The 18,607-nt window shown below is 38.5% G+C and overlaps 1 protein-coding gene across 1 annotated transcript in view; it reads left to right on the top strand.

Annotated features, from left to right (window-relative positions):
* LOC140246829 (steroid hormone receptor ERR1-like) overlaps positions 1-8,769 on the top strand; it is a 40,396-nt gene extending 31,627 nt beyond the window's left edge. The window contains exons 5-9 of the mRNA XM_072326160.1: positions 1,757-1,864; positions 4,229-4,399; positions 5,764-5,891; positions 6,663-6,810; positions 7,647-8,769. Of these exons, the coding sequence (XP_072182261.1) occupies positions 1,757-1,864; positions 4,229-4,399; positions 5,764-5,891; positions 6,663-6,810; positions 7,647-7,900 (809 nt within the window). The 3' untranslated portion in view covers positions 7,901-8,769. The remainder of the gene's footprint in view (positions 1-1,756; positions 1,865-4,228; positions 4,400-5,763; positions 5,892-6,662; positions 6,811-7,646) is intronic.
* Positions 8,770-18,607: the final 9,838 nt, after the last annotated feature.

Genomic DNA, 18,607 nt, shown 5'->3' with positions numbered 1-18,607 from the left:
GATTCCTGTTCATTATTCCCAAAGAAGAGCTCAGACTAACTGATGCGGACAATGGCAGGAAACCAAAGTTCATTCCCCTTACCTGTTTTCACAATGAAATTAAAAGCACAGAAAAAAAATCAACGAAATTAAAACCCAAACTGACAGCCTTGAAGTGTGTGTTAGAGTTGACTGTTTTCTTTTCCCCTGTAATGTCTGCAATATGCACAGATTACTGTCAAATGTTGAGCCATGCTGAACTCAACCATATGTACAAGAAATACCATGGGTGCATTCTTGATTTGTTGTGGTTCTTATAATTTTGCTTTTTAGTAATCCAAATGAAGTTGGGCAGTTACCCTATTTCAAGTCAAAACTTTCGGTTTTCATAGTGTGATGACCTGAGAGAAGAAGCTATGAACATTGAAATTGAGTGATATCCTTTTGATCCTGAATTTTTCTTTTTTACTGAAAAAATGGTATCAGTTTTCAAAGACAAGCCACAAAACTGGCAGTGAAATGCCAAATGGGGTGATTCAACTTAAGATGACACTATAAAAGGGTAAAGATGTAGAGTGCATTTTGCATAATAATGTAGAAGTCAACATTTGTTTGTGTTGAAAGTAGTTAACAGCCCTAACTGACCTACCAGCTTGTTGTGTGTATTGTGTGTGCATGTGAAGGTAGAAGTTAAGCCATAATGCACTAATAGAATTAACTTGCAACACTGTTGAACACGAGAGCCATTGTCATTATGTGTACGTTCATCCCAGTTTGTTCTTATCAGATAGGGATAGATATCTCCATGTTGCAAACGATTATGCCTCATCTCTTTTCTACCACTCACTGGTGTACCTATACCCTTCCTGTTCATTCTTGAATAACATGTTTGTTTTTATCGAAGAGAGTGAAAGTTATCATGTTGTTTCTCTTATATAAGGGATCTGTACACAGTTCTATCCACTTTTAGTAGCCAAAGACCAAGATAGTAAATTGCTCAGCATAATTGCAGTGATCGATGCCTGAGTGAATTATGAAACTCTGACATTGTTTGAAAAAAAAAAAAAATACTGTAAAGCCAGAAATGTTTGTGTGCATTTCAATTTTGCATGAGCCAAGATTCGCAAAATTAAAATGTATGCAAAAGTTCTTCTACACCATACATGCATTGAATACCAGGTGCAATTTGCAAAGATTTCATGCCGTAAAAATATCTTGCTTTACAGTAGTATGGCACGCAAGGGACACAGATTGTGAGGAGATAGATAAAGGGGGGGGGGGGGAATTTGCAAAATGATCCTCTGTCATATTGATTTGAAATGGAATCACAATATCATGCCCATATGTGAAATATGCCAGCCATGAGCTCACCAATGAATTGTCATACCTTAACAACTAAAATTAATATCCGAATATCTGTTGATGCACAGAAATGTTATGAAGTTCAAACTAAGATGATTTTGTTCATATTTTCCTCTCTGATGTGAGGAGAGCGTGACTCTTGAGTCTTGATTTGTGACAAGAATTTAAAAGCTTTGTATCACTCTACTTCATGATGACTACATTTTGCTCACAAACAGTCCATGTTGCTCTCTACCTGTATTGCATTGCGTGTTCGGCAGAAGGGCCGTAGCAAGTTTGCATTGTGCAAGCCATAGAGCTCTTTTGCCCGGCAGGAAGTGAATTTGGGGGCATATATAATCTTGATCATCCTTTTTATTTCTCTTTCAGATTTCAGTAGAAATATGTGTTTCTATTTTGTTTTGTTTTTGCCAAGGTGTGCGACCTGACAGGGTTCGGGGTGGAAGGCAGAAGTACAGGAGAAGGCCTGAGGAGACTGACTTTGCTCCTTCTTCATCAGCCAGAAGAGCCAAGTACAGGAAAGGTTTGATACCCCATTTCTTTCTCCTTTTTCTCTCTTCATCTTTTACAGAGAATAGCTCTTCTTAAACTTCGTTTTTGCTTCACTACAGAAATCATACATCATACATCACACAGGCCAGAGGGATGTACTTTTAAAGCTGAATAATCTGTAGTGTCATTTTTGCCTTCATTATGTGTATGTGTGCCTGAGCATGTTTTTTTTTTTTTTTGTATGTGTGTGTGTGTCTGTGTGTCTGTCTGTGTTTTTGTCAATTGTTATGTGGTGTCTTACTCTCTTACTCTCACTTGATCCGATACAACAGATAGGAATCTTTCAAAGTGGCAGATTTCTTTTGAAAACTCCCTTAATTTCAACAAAGTTCAAGCACATTTTATTTCAGTTCATTTGTAGATTTGGAAGTGAACATCATGAAGCCATTGTTGCAGTTTTCCATGAAACTGACCTCCTAGTTTGGCAGCGATAATTGCAAATGTCCTTCAAATTTCCTGTTTTCCTTTGGCAAGCTAGGGTGCCTTCCAATCGTGAGAGATCTAAATCTGGTTTTTGTGTTCAGAGTTGCTCCGCGATCACGAATAGGTTCTATGTATGCAAGGGAGAGATAATTGAGTGGGCAGCGACCCGTGTCCTTGTTAGACTGCCTGGTTTCTCGCTGAGCAAGAGAAGACTGTGTTACAGACTTCATTTATGAGTCTTCTGTTCGCACAGTCTGAAATACCCTGAAACTGAGGATGGAGCATCTTGGTGTTCACTGAGTATCCTGTACATTTTGACTAATCAAACATAATCCTGTGTGCGATTTTTTTCTTTTCTTTTCTGTGCTGTGGGCATCTTTTTCTTATTTACAGCATGGCTGGTGCTCCAACCCTCACCCCCATTCTAATCACTCGTTGTATTTGAAGTCCATAATCTTGAAAAAAAAAAATATGAAAATTGAACTTTACCTCTCTTCTACCTGCACCCCGAGATGTATGTGTGCATAATGTGCATGCCTGGTGTATGCATGTGAGTGTGTGTTTGTGTTCACAGGTATTAAAGGAAAAGAATGAATCTCTATGCCTGCAGTAAGATAAAAATCTCTCAATCAGAAGAGTATCCCATGTATGACTAAAGAAAAAACAAAAAGAAACAAAACTAACCTGGGGAGACTCTACTTCAAAATCTTGTATGCTGTGTAAACAGAATAGGCCAGTGGCACCGTTGCCTAAATCAATATATTTACCCAGCGACTTGGCCCTCCGTGGGACAGCTGTAGTTGTACATGCACTGCGACACAACTTAGCTCTGCTTTGATATTCTAGTGGCTGTTGAACTTTGATATACAATCTGTAATATTCCATGGGCATTGCAGGGTACACCTAGGTACGAATGGGAGATTGATTTGAAGGAATAGTATTGTAATCAGGGCTCAGAGATTATTGTTTTTCTGTACTATGAAGGACACCATATTTTTCATGCAGTATTTGTATGCTAATTTTGCTGTTGAGGTCACTGTGTTGTTGCGCAGTGTTCTGTAATTTACTGAAAGGTGGTATTTGCGGCGATGCTCTATTGCCGATGAAATCCAGTGTGGGGCTCATTTCATACTCACCTTGTCTTTCTTGAAAAATCCGTGCAAGTTATGATTGTCATGCCGCTGGCCCAGAGATTGCTGCAGGCATTTTGTTAATGGTGTGTGTCCATTTGTCCATATGTCCTTCCATCTGTCTGTTCATCCTGCCCAAATCTCATTTTCAGATTGGTGTGATTTAGTTGAGTTAAATTCACACTGAGTTTTCAAATCAATGTTGTCTCCAATGAAAATGCATTGATGCTCACTCATAACTGGAAGGAGTGTGAAAGGAAACTGGTAGAACCAGAATATCTGTCACAAGTAGAAACTGAACTTTCGGTGATGAAGTTGCAGTCAGCAGTAAATCATCAGAAGAGGGTCTTTTGACAGTAGAGAGTGACAGTGCAGCTCCGTTTTGTAAACTGCAAGACTATGCAATGGGTATTGCACCAAACCTGTTTTCTGTTTGAAGAGTCCAATTGACACTAAATGAATATTATGCCAAGTTAAGATTGGCACAGTGTTAGTGACTCAATGATAAGGAAGACTTTGATAACTTACTGTGATGTTGTAGGATTTAACTTGGAGTACAATAGGGTATAAGTTTTTGATGGAACCAGTGATATCCAGCTTCTAGCATATGCTACACAAAATGTTGAAAAAAAAAAGTTGCTGTGCTCTGTAACTAAATTCTAGTTGTGATTGGCCAGTGATTTTTTTACTGCATTCTGGCATTTGATAATAGGGATCATTGTTTTTAATACCAGCTGGTTTTTATCTCCAAATCCTTCTCACTTTGCCCCTTTCTCTCTCAGCTGCCGAGCTGACCAAACACCTGCTGAAGATTGAGCCACCGGTCAGCACCCTTGGACCCATTGACCCCAGTCTGAAGGACAAGGATCCTGCCTTCCAGGCTATGAAGATCATCACAGACCTTGGGGACCGTGCCCTGGTCAATGTGGTCCAGTGGGCCAAACAGGTACCAGGTGAGTCGGCCCAGGACATGGATGGTGGTTGTAGTTAACTCCCATTTTGTGAACTGCAAGACTGTACAAAAGGTCTTGCACAGAAGTATGTTCTGTGTGTGGTAGTCAACTTTTCCCTCATATTCAGACTGGGAGGTAGATATATAAACACAACCAACCCTCTTGCCCCCCCCCCCCCCCCCCCAAAAAAAAAAAAAAACCACAACAACATAAACAACAACAACAACAACAACAACACAACAACAACAACAAAACAAAACCAAAACCAAAACCAAAACAACAGCAGTGATTAACAGAAAATGCTCCTATCTTATTTCAAAAAGCCAAAGCTAAGTTATCCAAGCAGAGTTATTCAAAAACATTTGAAATATGTGATCCCCAGCACTGTATATGCATGCTTCCTCCTCCCCAAGTCTAATTGATTGTGACTTGTAGTCGCTTTATGTTTTTGCATGGACAAACTCACCACTGGAGCATCAATCCGCCATGATTAAAACTGAACCAGGTGAAATGGTAATGACACTGGCTTGAACTACAAAAGCAATGTGGGACAGACACTCAGCAGCTCATTAAGACTTGATTAATGATTCAAAAACGAGTGGCTGGTAGGCTCCTATCAAGTGCCGTGCAAGATAAGTGATTTGAGATTTCTCTGGCAGAGTTCCATTATATTCACTGGTGTCAAAGATCACTCCACAGAAAGTCAAGTGTGTGAGTGAATGAATGTGTGCCAGAGATGACTCAGATGTAGACCTATTTGGTTTTAAAAGACTGTAACTTAGCTAGCCATAGTGGGGGTGCGTCAGAAATGAGAAGAAAAGACGATTCAATGTGTTACTCAATGAGTCGGGTGCATTGCTATAATTGTGCATAAATCAACAGTTGTTAGGCATACTCAAGCCTCGTATGGCCTCATATGGAAGAGGAATTTTATTTTTACTTACCTTATGAAACACTGACTAAGAATTGTAAAATCTATGAAAAAAAAAAATGTACAGCACCATAGTTGATGGAATGATGGTGACCTATACAGGCACCTCTGAATTTACTTGCATCTGTAAATCTGTATGGGCTTCTCTTTTCCAGTAACAATGATTTTGTTAAACTAATTTAATATTGGTTGTGCATTTGCATTTTTGTTTTTCACTTTCAAATGTATGTCCATATACTTTGTATTACATTGTGTGTGTGTTTGTTTGTTGTTGTTGTTGTTGTTGTTGTTGTTGTTGTTGTTTTTTTTTGGGGGGGGGTAATTATTGCATTTGAAAGAATTTATGTGATATTTGAGACAAGATTTGATTTGATTGATTGATTGATTGAAATGAGATATAGGGTATATCATAAAGGCATGTGGTCCTCCCCAGGTTTCACAGAGCTGTCGCTTAGCGACCGCCGGATCCTGCTCCAGGATGGATGGATGGAGATCCTACTGTGGCAGGTCATCTTCCGGTCCATTCCCCTCACCGACCCAGACAGAATAGCCTTCACCAAGGTATGCACCTATTTGCTCTCAACCAAAGACTGGTATCATCGCATCCATACAAAGTGTGATGATTCAGATATCAGCGGTCATTGCCTTTAGTTACATTTTGTGATCTACTCAGTTACTAGGGCATCTGATGACGTGTTGTTGAATTGCATCTCTGTGATGTCATGCTGAAAGTCACAAAATGATATGAGAACAACTTTAACTGATTATACCCTGGCTGTTGCTGTATATGTGGAATATTTCGTGAGGTTTTTATTTTCGCAAATTTCACAAGTCAGATGCTATTCACGAAATTAAAGACGCACGAAAATATCAACTCTGATCCCGATGCGGATATGACATATGCTTGTACATTTCTCTGTTCAGTACAGGACTCCACGATCATGAATGTAACTACTTGCGAAATCGTCGGGAATTCCTCATTCGCGAAAATTTAGACTCGTGAAATATATGGCGTATACAGTAGTTAGACAGTCAAGGCCAAGTCAATTTCTTGAATTTTCCCCTTGTATCCACTGAAAATTTTGTGTCCTTGATCAGAGGAGGAAAATCAGAAGTTTTCATTCATTCATTCTTCTTTCACCCCTCAGAACTCCCTAAATGATGTATACCAGCCTTTCCTGTTCTGTTCTCTCTTGTCCATATTCCTTAAATCTATGTATTATTCATGTATGTGGTATAGTCACTAAATCCAAGTTGTCAGAACCGTGACCCTGCAGTGTCTCAGACTGCCTGATATTATTTCAACTCTCTTCTCTCTTTCTCCTACACCAGGGTCTCAGCATGGATGAGGAGCAGGCAGCCAGGAGTGGTCTCGGTTTCCTGGTCGCCAAGGCGCTCCATCTTGTCAGAAAGCTCAGGGATATCGGCATTGACAAGGAGGAGTATGCTCTACTCAAAGCCATCATACTGTGTAACGTCGGTGAGTCCCTTACTCAGGAGAGTCCTTGTATCAGCAGTGACTGTACCAGCTATACCTCTACTATTTAACTATTTAACTTAATTCCATGTTAAAATCAGGGACCGTTTTTTGCAGCTATGGTGTTCAAAGCAACAAAGATGCATAAAGTAATCTTCATTATGAGAATTCAAACCATTCAGACAGTCCGTACTAGTTTCCCACTTCTTTCCAGCACTGCCTCCCCTTGCCCCAATCAGATATCAAAAGGCCCTAAAGAGTGCTTTGCAGTAGGGCTGTGCTGTCAGGTTTTTACGATTATCAGCAGGCAGAGCTGGCCCCGACGGAGGTCATTTCAATTTGACGGCAAGCTGACCCAGACAGCATCGTCATTATTCCCATCATGCCACACTGACAGGAAATTCCTTGTGACACGCTCTTTAGACGTGAATCTTGTCTGACGCATTAAAGAGGGAAGTCCCCCGCTCCTCTTTGTGGTCAAAGATCAGCTCAAATCTTGTCAGAGAGTCTGCCCAAACTTTGGTCTTTCTCTTTTGACTGCCTTGATGGACATATGATTCTGACACAGGTTAAGGGAAAGCTGAGAAAGCTATTACACTCACTGGCACATAATGCTTTTCATTACTGCCAAGGCCTTTGTGGGGGGTTGTCACTTAAACAGAAGAGTAAATGATTTATGGATATCCAGGGGATATTGGTAATTTTCCTATGAGAGCATGTAATGAGATGATTTAGTGGCACTGATAGTGGAGACATCTTGTGTTCTCACCTTCTTATATTTCTCTCCTACTCTGTCCACTCTCTTGTGTGTCTGTTCATGCCGTCTGCCACCTGCACAGAGCTGTCAAGAGTTGAGGAGAACACCCACCTCGGCCAGATGCAGAACAATCTTTACGACGCCCTCCACCACCACATCATGAAGGACTACCCGGGCGACTCTCGGCGCGTCTGCCACCTGCTCTCGGCCCTCCCCACCCTGCGGCAGCTCTCCTCCGAGTCGGTAGACCACGTCTCCAAGAACTCTGCAGAGAAGAGCATCCCCATCCAGCAGCTCTTCCGCGAGATGCTCGAATCCAACACCCAGTGTGACTAGCTGGTGGAGGACTACCCTGAGGACTGGCAGGGAATTTGCAGCATCCCTGTGGCAGTCAGGCAGACTTTACATGGAATAGTCCCGCTTGAGGGCAAAACTTTGCAAACAAATTATTTTTTTGTGTGATAACGACATCATGTGAATCATGACACTTGCACAGTGAATCCTTCCTTTTCCATGATGATGTCGGCAAAGCCAAGTGAAGATGGACAAGTGGAAGCAGCAGCTTGAAAGCCAGAGAGGGGTTTTTGCTGTAAAATATAGCAGAATACCAAGATGGTCAGGATCCATGACTACCAACCATGATTGGTCCCCAGGTATCCTAAGCAGCATGTTCCTTTAGAATTGACAGTTATTATCAGTCTGGACAGAAGTGCACTTCATCAAAGGCAACCTCAAATAGAGAGGTCTTTGATGAACAAGTAGTAAATGTTACGTATGTGAGGTGCTTTATACCATAACTGATTCTCAAGATGGGGGTGGGGGATAGGGATGATACATGTTATATTTTTGCTGGTGCTGAGGATCATGGCATTTGTTGTGTCAATGTGTTATTCCACCTGGCTACAAACAATCTAAACCGACTGGCAGTACAGGGGGTAATACTTCATGAAACCTTCTGAGGAAGTGTTGACAAAATCTCAGTAGTTCTGTTAAGTGTGTGTAATTGCGCATAGAAATTGCTTTCATGGAAGTTTGCATTTGTCAAACAAGGAAACAGCTAAATAAGATTATCAAAGGAATATGGAGTAGTTGTGAAAACTTTGTGCTGTACACCAGTCGCAACAACAACCACAAAAAGACTCTAGTGAGCTTGAACTTATTGCTCTGGGAAATAAATGAAGCAGTTTCAATAATTGAAAATCAACAAAGATATGAAATGTTTATATGATTCTTGATGCTTGTGTATGTGTGTGTGTGATGTAACATTTTAAAGACAGTAGAGGAAACTTTGTATTGAAGAAAAATTATATGAAATTGCGCTGGAGTTTTGCTGTAAAGGTGAGATTAAATAGGAAAGATAAAGAGGTTTTCTTAAATTTGTTGATGCAGGAATGGACACTGGTTGGTGCCCAACTGACTGCATCTCATTGTACACTGCCATGAGAAAGAGGAAAATAAGTCATATTATGTAAGAGTTCAAAATAATGTAGGCTTTAGAAGTGACCATGTGTTATACTGCAAACTTCATACAGCCAGATATGGCAAACAATTTTATCTCATTTCAATGCAATGCTGATGTGCTTGCATCTGTCGAGAGTCAGAAATCATGTAATGTTTACTGCACTCATCCACTTAATGAGTGCTTATTACACTTTTCAATCCAGCACAAAACTTGGTAGGTCAGGTTCAAAAATAATTTTCATATCTTTGCAGGATGTTACCAGGAAAGCATGTCTGACACAAGTGAAAGAATTGTGATTTAAACACCATTACTTAATCCTCCATAGTAGCTGCATGCTACTTACAGATAGTGCGGCATCAATTTTTTATTCTTAAGACTTCAGTATTCGCCTGGTGCGTCAGCCCTCTATGTAAAGGATCAAGTAGGATGCGTGACATGGCTTGCTAGGAGTGTCAGTATTTCATCTTAGGTAACTTGTGTATGCTACTTTAAAGTGAAAATGTCTAACCATAACATGTGTTTATCTAATGACAAATGATCTTTACTAGTCATTAAGATTGGATCAAGAGCTATCCAGTGGCTCATTAAAAAGGTGAGTAGGGAAAAGATGACTGTATATTATTACATTATAAATGACAGTACTATGCTTAAAGGGATTAAAGCTGATATTACTGTGGAATATTTTTGTTGGATGGATATGTCCTTTGTTTTATGGCCAAAAAATTTCATCCTTCTAATTTTAGGCCTGCTGCTCAGATTTGTGAACTCTATGATGTGAAAGACCAAGAAGTGGCGCTGTAAATGAAATAATCACTTGTAAGAGAATCAAAGCAGACAAGGAAATACTACTTTTTGTTACCATAATGCCTTACGTTTTACACCTATAACTTTGTCATACTGTCTGTCATATCAATTCAGACAAATAATCATAGAAGCTTATCGTCTTTTTGATGTCTTAATTATCTAGGACATGCATTAGCATATATGTCGTGAATTCAAGATATGGTTAGCCACTCGATTATAATTGATAGTCTTGCAGACACAAAGCCATGATAAAAAAAGAGATTTTTTTTTTTTTTTCTGCAATAATTTAGAATGAGTGAGTGCTTTTCGATTAGGGATAATTGTGTGACAACACTACTGTTGCATTTTTTGTTTTAGAATTATTCCCTCTCACCCCTTCAGTCCTCAGCAAGTTAGACATGAGACCCTAACTCAGACAATTATTTGTTCAGGAAATCAGTCGAGAGAGTCTGTATTTGTGAGCCATCAAAATGGAAGCGATGGAAAGATAGAAGCCAAAGTGTTGCACTCTTATCACAGACTCCCAAGCTGTGTAGCCTTCATGTCCACGTGCCACAGTCATAACTTGAAATGATTCCATTAAAGTGTGCATTTTGTGCCCTTTCTACTTATTTGCCTGACAGAGACAGTCAGACTGCTGGGCAATGCATCAGTTTTCATCTGCATCACGCATTTGTATCTTTCAAAAGCGCCTCCTGTAAAAGCAAATTAGTCGTCTGAAACATCAGTCTTTCGGCAAAAAGTTTTTTTTTTCCCTGTAAAATAGCAGTGTGTCTGAATTGCGGTTGATTTTTTGTTTTGTTGGTGTTTTGCACTGTTTTTTGTTTTTGCAAGTAGTCTTTGTTCATGCTTGCTTCTGAGGAAAGGAGAACAGATGCCACTTTTACCCAGCACAGGGATATGATCAAAACATCAGTCTTGCCTTGACTTTCTATTCATGCACCAGAGTAATGTCTATCCTGCTAAGAAGGCCCTTAACCGTCTTTGAATAATATACAGTGTAGGATGCATCAATCTAAGAGCTTGAGAAATCCCTCGTTCACAAAATGTTGATATGTCATCAAAATTTCCATAACTGTATGTTTGCTAGAGTGTAAATTTTTCATATGTTTAGCTAGAATTGCATGCAAAAATAGTGATTTCACTAAGACAAGGCTAATGACATGGCAATTGCATTTTGGCACTTTAAGTGTGTAAGAGTAAAGCAATACTACTTCTCAAGTGGTAGCTATATGTGTATCTGCTATTTCTATGTATGTTTGTTACTCTGTTTGTGTGTTTGTTTTTGTAAGAAATCTTCTCAGTAGCAACTCTTGACATGTTCGCATCTTTTGTATCAATTCTGTTCATATTGAGAGTCACCCATATTTCAAACGCAGAGTCCCCTTTCAGGCATACAGGAATTGGAATTTTTCAGCTTGAATGTCTTGAGTTGCACATATAAGTATCCATCCTTATATTCCCTTGCATACAAATATCTGTCTTGATTTGTAATGTGCATTTAATTTGAATTGTAGAGGTTTGTAAAAATGAAATGCCGTATTTGATTTTTTCGATATGCAAGGCTTTAGACAACATAAATATCCATTCTTATATTCCCTTGCATACAAATTTCTGTCTTGATTTGTAATGTGCATTGAATTGGAATTGTAGAGGTTTGTAAAGATGAAATGTCGTATATGATTTTTTTTTTTCGATATGCAAGGCTTTAGAATAATATTACATACTGGTATTTGTATTAAACGTTTTATAATGAAGTAGGGTTGATTTGATTTTGTTTCTCTGTTGATGTGCGGTCTTGTTTGAATACAATGCGTTGAAGATATGTAAATATTTTAGGGAAATCAGTATTTTTACATCACATGATATTTTTCAGGTAAGAAAAGTGAGACTAAGTTGGTAGTAAGGCTTGTATATGTTATGTGTTAGTTTCAAGCAAGATGCTTAAAAAATGCATTCAAGTGTATTTCTTTGTTTTTATTTTCTGTGACTCATTCCAGTAAAGATCTGTGTCATAGCTTTCATTAGTTAGCTGCCTAAAAAAAAAAAAAAATGTCTGTATGATAAAGATCTCTTGCATTGCTATTTAGTGTCTCTCCTCTAGTAACACACATATTACAGGGTAGAATACATTTATGTTGCATGATACATGTTTTTTGTTTTGCTTTGTTTTGCTTTTGTTTTGCTTTTTTGTGTGCATTGTATGTTGCAAAAAGCTTCTGCTTGTAGGCTTTTACCTGTCTATTTCCATTTAGTACATGTATATGCTGAGTGAACACATGCACTTGTCCAGTGAAGTACAAATGATTACCAGTTATATAAACCATGGCTGTAAAGATGCTTGTTCAGAATGAAGCTTGGTTCAGGATAATGAATCTTTTTAGTTTGAGATTCAAGGCTTCACATGCAGGAAAATTGATATTTGTTCGATTTTCTTGCCTGGAAAGAACAGTGATTTGGTTTTTTCAAGCTTTGCATGGAGTGGTAGATACTATTACTGGCAAACACATGTCGAATTGGTTTGGTTTGTTGCTTGATACTGTATCATTTTTATGTCATGCTCTAGGGTGACCCTTGAATTTAACCTACAAAAAGGAAGCTGGAAAGTAGCCTATTAGAATTCATCTGTTATAGGTTATGAACACATTCAGTGTGTTGTTTACACGTACATAAAATGACGGACTTGACCAGGTCTCAAGCTTCTTCAGTGGTTTGCCAACAGTATTATGTTGTGATATTTGTGCAGGAAGTTTGATTTCATTGATTTCAAGCTTGAATTTTGACTGGATGAGACCTGAAAATGTGAAGACTTTGACTTGAATTATGTAAGATCTCTTTATGTTCATACAGACATCTTATGTCTGACGAAAAAGTAGCAGACTTTCATGATACATTTTCCCTGTCCTTCATGTTTGACAAGTGTAGCTTCAAAGATGTCAGAATATTTCGCCCCCACTCCAGGTTATTTAATCACCTGTTGATGTTCAAAGAGTGCACACTATGAACTCCATTCAATCCCATTGGTTGCTGTGTGTTGCACTTAACCTTTCACAGGCATCATGCTTTTTGTATAGCATGCCATTACATTGTACTCATTCGTCAAGTGCTTACATGCTAGTGGGCTGGACTCTGAAGGTGTTAACATGACATACAAACGTGTATTAGCTTTTCTCATTTCATTCATTTCTGAAACTATTGTGTAATCCAGTAGCATTTTGGATGATAACTTAATATTCTTTTGACGAGAAAAAGAATAAGCATGGTATGTGTGTAATGTTGTCCACAGTGTGATACCAATGATGAAATTACATTGAAGTGTTTGGATTTATGATGGTTTAATTTTCCACTATTAATGGTTATACCAGTTTTACTAAATCATTACTATTAATGTTTGGACAGTCAGCAAATCCCAGACACACTTGAAACTCATAGTAACTTAATGTAAAAAAAAAAATAGACAAAACCAAATTCATAGGAAATTTCCATTTTTCTAAAGTGTATATGGTAACATGGAATGCGCAGGTTCAATACTGGTAATATCACAGCTGGTGTAGGCTTTGTCAAGTGCACGATTTGTCCATACTCTCCTTTCAAGCTCATAAGTGTGGGGCTATATCACTACGCAAACATTGCTTTATACTGGTATGTAGATGTTGTATGGTAGTCTATGTGGATAGAATTCTTTGTTGGAGGAAAAAAAAAAGCTAAGATGATTAAAAAAAAAAAAAAAAAAGGTGTGGATTTGATATGTGAGAAAGGGAAACATTCCCCAAGCTGATTTTTGTCCCCGTATTAATGTTGAATGCCTCCCTTGCCTCATTCTGTCCTGGGTAGATGCCCCTTCACTAATTTCAACTAGCCAGCTTCTACAGCATGTGAAAGACATAGAAATATACACTGTAGACATAAATTCAGGGATCGACCTCTGTTGCACATTCTTAGGATCACTGGCTAATGGTTGCATCCCCAAAAGCATAGTTTGATGTTGGTTTCATTTATGTTAGAGCTACTGAATCTGTAGGATTTGTACGCAATCAAGGTGTTATTCAGTGCACGATTGTGCTGATTGTGTTATCAAACAACATTATCAGCGTGTGTGATAGAGTTATATTGGAGATAAATTCTGTATTTTTCTTTGTAATGTTTGTGTAATGAGCATATGTACATATACAGATTTCCTATTTTCAACTTTGCTCCAATACATTGTGTGTCTTGGAACTGTCCTGTTTTGTCCTGTGAGGGTTTAACAGTGCAGTTCAGATTTTTGATATGTGTAGTGATCACATATCTCCAAATCTGACAATGTCAATGCAAAGTAGAATCAACTAAAAATACTGTAATATATCAATGGTTGGATGACTAACATGAAGACTGTCAATATTTGTGATATATATGTCCTTGTACATACTTTGATGGTTCTATGATTAAACACAAATATGACAGTGACTTTTTTCATGCAACAATCCTGAAGTCGGACTCGTGTTGTATGTTTGTTAGTGCTGTGTTTCTCATCCATCTTCTACAGGAAGACCAGAGTGATTGTGGTCATGACGTTGACAAAGCCATAGGAACCGAAACATTTCTAAACAAGGAGCCAAGTCTGAATGCTATCAGTTGCGATGAAAGGAAAAGAATGACACTTCTCAATGAAGAATGGAAGTCGGGACAATACACTCTCAAAACATGGTCGTTTGGGTATCTTTAAAAAAGCAAACAAACAAAAGACCCCAATTTCGGAACTCACTATGGCTTGTCAGTTTCGCTGTATGAAGATATCTTGCAAATTCCGAGTGAGTAAAAGATATGCAAGTGAAGAACATGGAAATGTGTGAAAAAATATCCCTTGGTGCCTAACTGGGATTACATTGATTTCCAATCACATTTCATGCAATTTGGTCAAAGACCATCCCCCCCTCCCCACACACAAAACAGCCTCAATGTGCACACATGCACACACACACACACACACACACACACAAACAAAACCTGCAAATGTAGTGTTGAAGTGGAACATATAATTGAAACCATCAGGATTTTTCAAGTGAAGACATTGTATCTTTGGCCACACGTTTCAAGAACAAACCAGACATAGCATAATTGTATTTGATGAAGGTGATCTTTCAAGAATCGGTATATGCAATGCACAATGGCAAAATTGCTCTTATATGTATACATACTACCTATTTCAGGTACCATATTGTAGTGATGCAAAGCATTCATTCAGAAAAAAAAAAATGAATCAAATATCCCTATACAAGACTGGATTAGGATTAAAGTAAGCTGAAAAGCAACCTAAGAGGATAGTACAAGTATTGATCATTGAACATAGAGTAACACTCTGACATATACTCTAGAAACTTTCCCAGCAAATACGGACATTGACCAGCAATGGCTGATGCAGTGATAAATATAGATCAATACAATGTATGTGGTAGTGCATTTTGATACACTCCTTCCTCAAGGCAGGACTATAAATGACTTAAAGCTAAAACATAGTTCTTCCATCAGTACATGCATAGTTCTTTGAAGGGCTCAAAATTTATCTTCCATCATTTGGAATGTGCTTGCAATTCATCGAAAGGGGCTACCAAGACACTTACCTTCCTGGCCGATGTTATTTGCCAGGATGATGAGTTGTTTTGGCTTATTTTGAGATCAAAAGTATTGAATAACTAAAAAAGCACTCTGAGAGCGCAGACCTCCGCCAAGCATGCAGCTCATTTCCACCACTGATCTAGTTCTTCCATAGAGATATCAGTGATTTCCACCCATATGTACTTACAGCACCGTGTGCTGAAAGTCGCCCGATTTCCCAATATAGAAGCCTTTGTTACGTCATAAACCCTCAGCTGCACGGTACGCCTCGCCCTAGCAGAAACTAGAGCACGCACTTTGGTGCACGCATGCTAACCTCAAATACGCGCAGCCTGAACTCTCAAGTTCATTGACCCTCCTGCCAAAAATGTCGAAAATCCTTCACAAAGTCCCCCAAAATTTTCGGATCACTATCAAAAGTTAATCGTTTGGTACTTGTGTCATTCTCAACCTTTCCTGCAAGTTTCATCCCAATCCGTTAACTACTTTTTGAGTTATTTTGCACACGGACAAACGAACTAACTAACTCACGAACAAACGAACAAACCAACGGTAACAAAAACATATACCTCCCCCCTTGGCGGAGGTAATAAAAGTCGGTATACTCTACTTTAATTCCAGAAGAGCCCTCTGTAGTTAGCATTGTGGGTAGGTAGAATGTTACATGATGACTGATAGTGCCTAGCAATCCCATTTCCAACAAGCTCCATACAATTCTCCATACAATTCACTCTTAGTGTGGAAGATCAGTGGATGCATGTTGTGACTTCATTTGTTGATTATCAATAATGAATTACAGTGAAATATGTAGCAATCAAGATCTCGTATGCTCTGAGAGTAGACTGTCATATTTCCAGCCTTTTGGGCTTATGTTTTGAATTTTGGTCATTACCTAACTTAAATTGTGTCGTTACATGTACAGCATTATGTAATTTAACACATTTCTTATGAATCCGTGTACATTTTACGGCAAAAATTGAAGTTCTGCATGCATATGAGAACTATGTTTTGGCTTTAACATTCCATACTTAAAGGAAACATCTACAGATAATGTGTGATGCAAATACTACAGATTATGTGTCAGAGGGCAGATGTGATACTGCATGCAGCTAGGAAACGCTGTACTGGTCATGTCTTCATCAACCGTATCTGTATTTTTAAACTACTTTCTCTGGACCTAGCTATGGACAAATGAGTCTCTTCCTAACACAAACGTTCCAAATCAAATTCTGAATAAGACTCAACAATAGACCCTCTCTCATAAGGATAATTTAACTCAACTGTTAATCATTTCTGTCCTCAAATTATTCCGTATCTTCCTCTCCCTACTGGGCCATTCCTCCACGGATATCTCCCAAATATGTAAAACATTTGAGAGCCACTGGAAGTTTACTGCAAGATGTGCATGTCTTCATGATACGAGTTAAATTAGAATTGGTACCAGCCTTACCATGAGGCATACCTTCTTAGACATGCATATTAGACAAAAGAACTCGAGTACATCAAAAGAATTTTTTTCACCTGCTACTTAAGAGAGGAACAGTGCTTTTTCTTGACACAAGTACATGTGTGCATCATCTGATCTGGGAAAAATAAAAATTCATGTCACAGGCGACTTTGAAGAAACATGCATTCTTTAACACCTCCTTAGTAATCAGCCTTGGTTGTTCATTAATACTCAAACATGCCAGCCAAGTTTGCAGTCGGAGCCAAAGTGCTGTGATCCTACAGCGTCAAATTTATTTTGGAGATTTGAAATTGAAGGAATGAGCTTGAACCATGCAGAAGACTTGTTCACAAGCAAACAAGTCAAACTAGAACACTGGTAGATAACTTGTGCGTATCACAGTCCATCTGCCACGATTAACATACATTGGTAGTCAGTGGCTGGATGCTAATTACAAGTTCCCTAGCAGACATAAAATGTGGCACTCTTATGGAGGTGCTTTGACACAAATGTCTGGCATGTTGAGTGCTAACCATCAAACACTGACTGAAAACTACACTGGCAGTGAGCTTTCTTTTGTTCTAGTACTTACAAAATCTACACACAACAAATCACCACACAATATGCATGGCATTTCCCACAAATTCCTGTATTGGTGGGAGTTGGATATCATTTTTTTTTCCAGTTGCATTCTGCCCACTGAATAAACACAAAGTCAACGAATGTCACATGTCACTGTTGTCACATGTCACATGTCACTGTCAACTCTACATTGCATGTCGCTGAACAAATGTTAACCATCTGGGATCAACAAAAGCCTTCTGTCAAATGACCATGTATGTAGACAGACACAATTAAGAATCAAAATTAGGTAACTGTCAGCTGCTCAGAAAGTTCTAAGTACCATGCACAATTATTTAAGTCCACGTTGTTGGGACATTCATGGGAAAAAAAAAAAATCATAATACATGATGGCAACCTCAAGATTTCAAACTTGTGTTATATGTGTTCCATACTCAAAGTAATAAATTTGCATTTCTGCAGAATAACAATAAATGAGCCAGAATATAAAGCAGAAAATACATGTAATATTTCTTGTTTTACAAGTGCTTCCCCACACCTTTGATAAAGCCAAACAAGTAAACAATCAATCAAGTAATTCTCACAAATACTAAGTTTGTTGCACATATTACACTGGCTACACATGATTCTAGTGAGAGAAATTTTGCTTTTAACAGCTTGACCATCTAGATGTCACATCGTCTTCAAAGATGTCTTTCATACTATCTGAACTGGCCAAAACTTTTGTAATGATGTGGGCTGTTCTTCTTGTGAGATGCAACTTCAATTCAATTATGCATGCGCAGTTAGTTCTGTAGCTTTTTACCACATACACACACATAAACATTTAGAATGTAGATTGAACTGCACAATCTATTAGACAAAAAGTTTCACAAATGTTTCTTTATCTCCCACAATGACCCTTATTTAAATTGTGCTATATACATTAATTCAATATAAACATATTTCCAAAACAGGCATGACATGTGCCAGGATTACAAGCAATACCATAACCAGTGGATGGTCTTTGTAATCTATTGAGATGGTCTGCCCTTACCCAGAGTAGCCTTTTCACTGTTAACACTGCTCTCCCGGATAACCCTGCCATTATCAATTACTCCAGTATTGGCAGACACCCATTTACACAAGTGGCTCAATATAAACATTGTGGGTA

Source organism: Diadema setosum, chromosome 1 (assembly GCF_964275005.1).
Source record: "Diadema setosum chromosome 1, eeDiaSeto1, whole genome shotgun sequence".
Lineage (NCBI taxonomy): Eukaryota > Metazoa > Echinodermata > Echinoidea > Diadematoida > Diadematidae > Diadema > Diadema setosum.
Note: the sequence above shows the minus strand (reverse complement) of the source record. Positions and strands in the feature narration are given on the sequence as shown.